This window comes from Hyperolius riggenbachi, chromosome 2 (assembly GCF_040937935.1).
Source record: "Hyperolius riggenbachi isolate aHypRig1 chromosome 2, aHypRig1.pri, whole genome shotgun sequence".
NCBI classification, from domain to species: domain Eukaryota; kingdom Metazoa; phylum Chordata; class Amphibia; order Anura; family Hyperoliidae; genus Hyperolius; species Hyperolius riggenbachi.
Genome location: NC_090647.1, coordinates 222180595 through 222186594, shown reverse-complemented (window position 1 = coordinate 222186594; position 6000 = coordinate 222180595). Strand labels below are relative to the sequence as shown.

The 6000-nt window shown below is 48.9% G+C and overlaps 1 protein-coding gene across 1 annotated transcript in view; it reads left to right on the top strand.

Annotated features, from left to right (window-relative positions):
- The first annotated feature begins 1890 nt into the window (after positions 1–1890).
- The window catches only part of AFF3 (ALF transcription elongation factor 3), a 352879-nt gene continuing 348769 nt past the window's right edge, over positions 1891–6000 (top strand). The window contains exon 1 of the mRNA XM_068268208.1: positions 1891–1968. Within this exon, the coding sequence (XP_068124309.1) occupies positions 1916–1968 (53 nt within the window). The 5' untranslated portion in view covers positions 1891–1915. The remainder of the gene's footprint in view (positions 1969–6000) is intronic.

Genomic DNA, 6000 nt, shown 5'->3' with positions numbered 1-6000 from the left:
TGGCTGTGAGCCAGAAGGGGATTACCACGTACTAACACGGTTATCCCCGTATGCATGTTTTTGACAGTGTGGGCCCCAGACCACACCGCACTGCTAACGCCAGCCGGTACTATGAAACCGGCCTCAAAGACAGCTGAAATGAGAGGGATATGGAGGCTGCCATATTTGTTTCCTTTTAAGCAATACCAGTTGCCTGGCTATCCTGCTGATGCTCTGCCTCTACATAGATCAGCAGGACTGCCAGGCAACTGGTATTGTTTAAATGGAAATATATATGGAAGCCTCCATATACCTCTCACTACAGTTGTCCTTTAACCTACCCTCCTGCCACAAAGTCAGGATTTGCAGGAATAAATGGGTGCTCCTGCTATGTAATGCCACAATTTGCATAGCGGGAAGCCTCGGCACCCCCCGATTTTATTGGGCTCCTCCGTGGACCCAAATTTCCGTGCGTTGGTGCTTTTTCAATGGGTGCTTCTGGTGGTGCCGTTCTCTATAAGGCGGCTCCTGTGCCCATTGTTTTGGGCTTAGCTCCCCTTGATATAGCCTAGCATAGTTTCTGCCTGCTCTAAGGCAGAGGTCACACTAGCAGGATTGTAAATGTGTGCATTTATGCTACTGTGTTTCTGGGTTGTCAAATGCATTTGCATTTTTTTTTTTTTTTTTTTAAAACATGCATGTTTTCCTGCATATAAACGCACATGGTGTGCAGAAAAATTAACGCAGAAAACTGAAAGACAAGTGTGACCCCTGCCTCACACTTAATTAAATTGGTATGCATTATGCAAATGTGCGAAAATGCATTTGCTGCCCATCTAATGAAATTGTGTTTGCGTTTTTGCATGCGTGTGCAGAATAATTCTCACATTACACGTGATTTCCCATTGACTTTCATTATCTGCGGTAAGAAAAGCGTGCAAAAAAAAAAAAAAAAAGAGAATAGTGTCCGATAAACCGCATATGGAAAAACACTGCCGACATTGGCAGGAAAAAGTGTGAACGTCGCCTTACAGTCCACAAAGAGAGAGAGCAGGAAAAAAATAAAGATAAATCTCACAAATGTCAGCTTCTTCTCGTGCAGCTTCTTGGTATATATGGTTTCCATTGTTTCCATGTGAAAAATGCTGGTCAGACAATTTGTGGAAGGCTATAAGGTAGGCACTAAATAACACCACCAAATCTGAAATACTATGTCTTGCACCTGTTCTCCCAGAGGATTTATGCACGTAGCAGACCCTACTTCCATTAAATAGCCCCCTGCAGCTTCGTGGTGCCTTTTACACTCCTGCAGAGGTATAAATTCTACTTGTGTCTGTTCAGCATGTGGCAATTATTTAGAATAGATGTTTCACATTTACATAAATGTATTGGTTAGGAGTCAGCATTCCTGAAACTACATACGGTAGATGTATGAGTGCAGAATGATGACGTAAAAGTTACTCATTTTCTTCATGTCAGTAGTCTGCCTGTGACTTGTCTGTGACTCCGCTAGGAGACATGAAGGATGACTACTTCAGCACTTTTCCCCTTTCGTCTCTTATTTCTACAAAACAATAAGAAGAGCTGCTGTTCTTCTCCACATGAAGATGAAGAGGCATCACAGGACAGGATGCTGATAGGTTGTACCTGGCAGTCTGGCAGCTGATGCTACTACAGCATAGAAAAGGAGGGAGGGACACTTAGCTTCAATGCAAGGAGAGGGAGACAGAGCAGTGCTACAGCAAGACAGGAGGAAGCATCAGCGGGGCTCATTGTGTGCTGTTTTCTAAAGGACACTTCCAAGACAGAACACAGACCAAACCTAAAGGGAGAACTGGACTGGCCAATTGCTGCTGCTTACCAGTCAGCAGAAAAGTGCTTCTACCATGTAAGTAGGAGTAACACTGGCCAGCACAAGTAGCATTGCCCTTGCACTATGGATAGCTTTGACTTTGCTCTTCTGCAGGAATGGGACCTGGATGACCTCTGGTGAGTACCTGTCATGCCTACGTGTCTGTATGACCTCTGCTTTGTGCAGAACACCAGTTTGCTTTGTAGCATGCTGACCTGCTGACTGACAGGAGTTGTACATTCAATGCATACCGCTACTCTGTCTGCCTTGTGGAAGGAAGGCGAGAAATGAGCAGCCCTGGGGCAGGGGAGGACTGGCCCAGGGGGACGGGGGGCAATTGCCCCCCGGGCCACCCAAATCTTAAGTAATTAGGGCCGGCCGCTGCTATACGCTGCTATACGCAGCGGCCGCAGACATACCACAGGTGACAGGTTCGCAGTGGGGATCGCAACCTCGCGCGATATTTCCCGGCAAGTTGAAGTATCCAATCAAAGAAGGGGCTGAGGTGGCCGGCCGTGGTGTGCCCTTGCCCCTTGTGCGTGGCTGCGCCTGCGGTGGATGTGAGCGGCACAAGGACACAAATAGCTTAGGTCCTCTCCGGCCTGGTGGGTTGACCCTGCTTGACTCCGCCCCCCGCCTGGAGGCATTGCCGCCCGCAACGTGCTGCTGTGCCTGCTGTTTCATCGGAGTGAGCTGTCTCACTCTTCAGCTTTCTGTGCTGGGGGGGCTGGGGGCCTGGAGCTGTGGCTACGAGTGGCTGGCTGGAGGAGTCGGACACAGTCCTCCCCGTGCTGCTGTGCCTGAGGTGTCGTCGAAGTGAGCTGTCTCACTCTTCAGCTTTCTGTGCTGGGGGGGGCTGGGGGCCTGGAGCTGCGGCTACGAGTGGCTGGCTGGCTGGAGGAGTCAGACACTCTGGGGGCTAGGAGTCGGAGATGCCACCTATAGCTGCTTGCTGCTGTGGAGGAGGAGGTGTTGGACTGAGGAGACAGGAGGATAGAGGAGGTCGGGTCCAGGTTGCCAGAGGAGAAGGTGGTTTTTATAAATTTTGTTTCTGTACTTCTTCTCCCTTCTTGTCACTGAGTTACTCACACTTTGCTGCCTGCCTGCTACTGCTGTCAAATTCAATTCTCTGCCCAGGCCAGTGCCCTCTGAGTTTTTTTTTGTGATAATCATCCCCATTCTGACCCTGGCCTGAGGGGGAACGTTTTTTCTTCTTGTGGTGTGATTGGCGGCAGGGGAGGGGGGAGGCAGGCAGTTAGGCACTGTCAAACACGTAGTTGGAGGGGGGGGGGAGTAGGTGTCAGACAAGTAGTTTGTATGGTGGGTGGGCAGGAGTGGGGTTAGGCATCACCAGGTAGGTGTGTGTGTGTGTGGGGGGGGGGGTTGTTTAAAGGAGTTATCAGGCATTTTTAATGAAATAAGTGCTACTTACCCGGGGCTTCCTCCAGCCCCACACTCTCAGCATGTCCCTCGCCGCAGCTCTGCAGTCAGCCATTTGCTGCCGCTGCCTCCCAGTCCCTGGCGATGGCACCAGTCCGACCTGGATGTCGGCCTGTACTGCGCCTGTGTGAGCAGCACTGTCAATCACCGCCACGTGGACCGGAGTGTACTGCACAGGCGCAGTAGTTCTGCGTTTGCACAGTACGCTCTGGTCCATGTGGCGGTGATTGATGGCACCGCTCACACAGGCGCAGTCGGCCTGATGTCATTGCCGGGGGCTGGGAGGCAGCGGCAGCGAACAGCTGACTGCAGAGCTGCGGCAAGGGACATGCTGGGAGCTTGGGGCTGGACGAGCCCTGGGTAAGTAGCACTTATTTTCATAAAAAAATAAAAAGCCTTTTACTCCTTTACGGTTATGCATCAGACACAGACAGGTAGATTGTGCAGAGAAATGGGGTTAGGCATCAGGTACATAGTGTGTGTGGCTGGGGCTGTTAGTCATCACAATTTGAAGATTTGCACACAAGAAAGATATGGCTTTGGGCTGGCCTGGGGATGCCGTGAAACGGGCCTCTAGTTTGTGTTGTCCCCCCAGGCCAAAAGGTCCCAGTCCTCCCCTGCCCTGGGGGCAGGGAAACTGATTTCTACAAATGCCATTGGTGCTGCTGTATATAAGCATGCTTTGCTAAGAAGGACAGTTCGTGATTTCAGCCAGCAGTGGGCGCTGTGTTTCTCAAAACTCTCCACTGTCTACAGGGCACTAGTAATGGGTTACATATTAGACTTAAGAAAAGATTTGTAAACTTGGTCAGTGTTTCACTCATATAGAGTGCAAATCAAACTGCTCTTGAATAGATTGACCTGCATCATATATCCAACAGTGACTTCTAACACAAGAGACCAGGGTTTGAATCGCTCTTCCTGTGTACGCGAGTAAGGAGACCTTGGGCAACACTAACACTGCTGACTGTGCCCTAGTGGCTGCAGCTCTTTCGCTTTGAGTCTGCCAGGAGAAAAGCGCAATGTGAATGTTCTGTATCTTGTTATTTATATTATGATTAATTAAAAGTGTGGCTGGTGTTAAAATGACAACTGTAGTGAGAGGGATATGGAGGCTGCCAATTTGATTTCCTTTTAAATAATACCAGTTGCCAGGCAGCGCTGCTTGTCTATTTGGCTGCAGTAGTGTTTGAATAACACCAGAAACAAGCATGCAGCTAATCTTGGCAGATCTGACAATAATGTCAGAAACACCTGATCTGCTGCATGATTGTTCAGGGCCTATGGCTGAAAGTATTAGAGGCAGAGGATCAGCAAGACAACCAGGCAACTGGTATTGCTTAACAGTAAATAAATATGGCAGCCTCCATATCCCCTTCACTTCAGTTGTCCTTTAAAAGGGTTTAGAAAAACCTTGCAACTGCATTGATAAGCTCTACACTGTGAATATAAAGGGGCCCATACACTGGTCGATTTCAGCCTTCGGTCGAATCGATCGATTGGAAATCGATAGCCGATCGATTGGCCTATCGATCAATTTGTGGCCGATTTCGATTGATTTGATCTATCTGACAGGATGGAAGATCTAGGTCGATCTGCTGCTGGCAGCAAATCAATGGCCCATAGAGTTGCATTGGATCTAATGGTCCAATAATGCATTTAGATCGATTTTCAATAGATTTCATTCTGAAATCTATTGGAAGTCTGTTCCTAGTGTGTGGCACACATCAGATAGATTCCTGTCAGATTCAACTTGACAGGCATCTGACAGAAATCTGATGGTCGAATCTGCTGTAAATCTATAAGTGTATGGCCACCTTAAGAGTACTTATAATAACAACAAATCTTTCTTGTCTATTTAAGGTGGCCATACACTGGCCCGATTCCCGGCCGTTTCGACAGCAGATTCGATCCTGGGATCGAATCTGCTGCCAATCGTTCGCGGTAAACGCCGCCGACGATCCGATTTCCTCCCGAAATCGGATCGGTCCGTCGATCGCGCCGTGCGGGAAATTACCCTCGATCGCCCGCGGGTAAAGTGCGCGTCGCTAGCAGCGGCCGATCCGATGAAAAATACATTACCTGATGCGGGCTCCCGGGCGTCTTCTCCGCATCTTCTCAGCGCTGCACCCGCTCCATCCCGGCGCTTCCTGGGTCACTGCAGTGACCCAGGAAGTTCAAATAGAGGGCGCTCTATTTGAACTTCCTGGTCACGGAGTGACACAGGAAGCGCCGAGATGGAGCAAGAACAGAGCGGTGCAGCGTGGAGAAGATGCCCGGGAGCCCGCGTCAGGTAATGTATGCGCGGGGGGAGGACAGGCGGCAGGAGCAGCTGAACAGATTGTGATCGGTTTCAGGCTGAAATCGATTCACAATCTGTTTGCAGTAAAGGCAGCCATACGATCCCTATCTGATCAGATTCGATCAGATAGGGATCTGTCAGCTGGTCGATCTGATGGCACATCGACCAGTGTATGGCTGCCTTTACAGTCACTTTCAATGTTTGAGGTGGATTTGTTTTTTCTAAACTGAATCTGATAATCTTATTGTCCCTTTTTACTCCTTGTTTATTACTCTGTATAATTATACAAGCGTACAATTGTGAAATAAGAATACAGCTCATTAGTGCAATATATGGCTGTAATCCTTTCAGTTGTTTCTGACAGAATGGATGATTTTGCATACACGCTCATCTCCTTTGACTTCACGTGCAAATTTACATGGAGCAT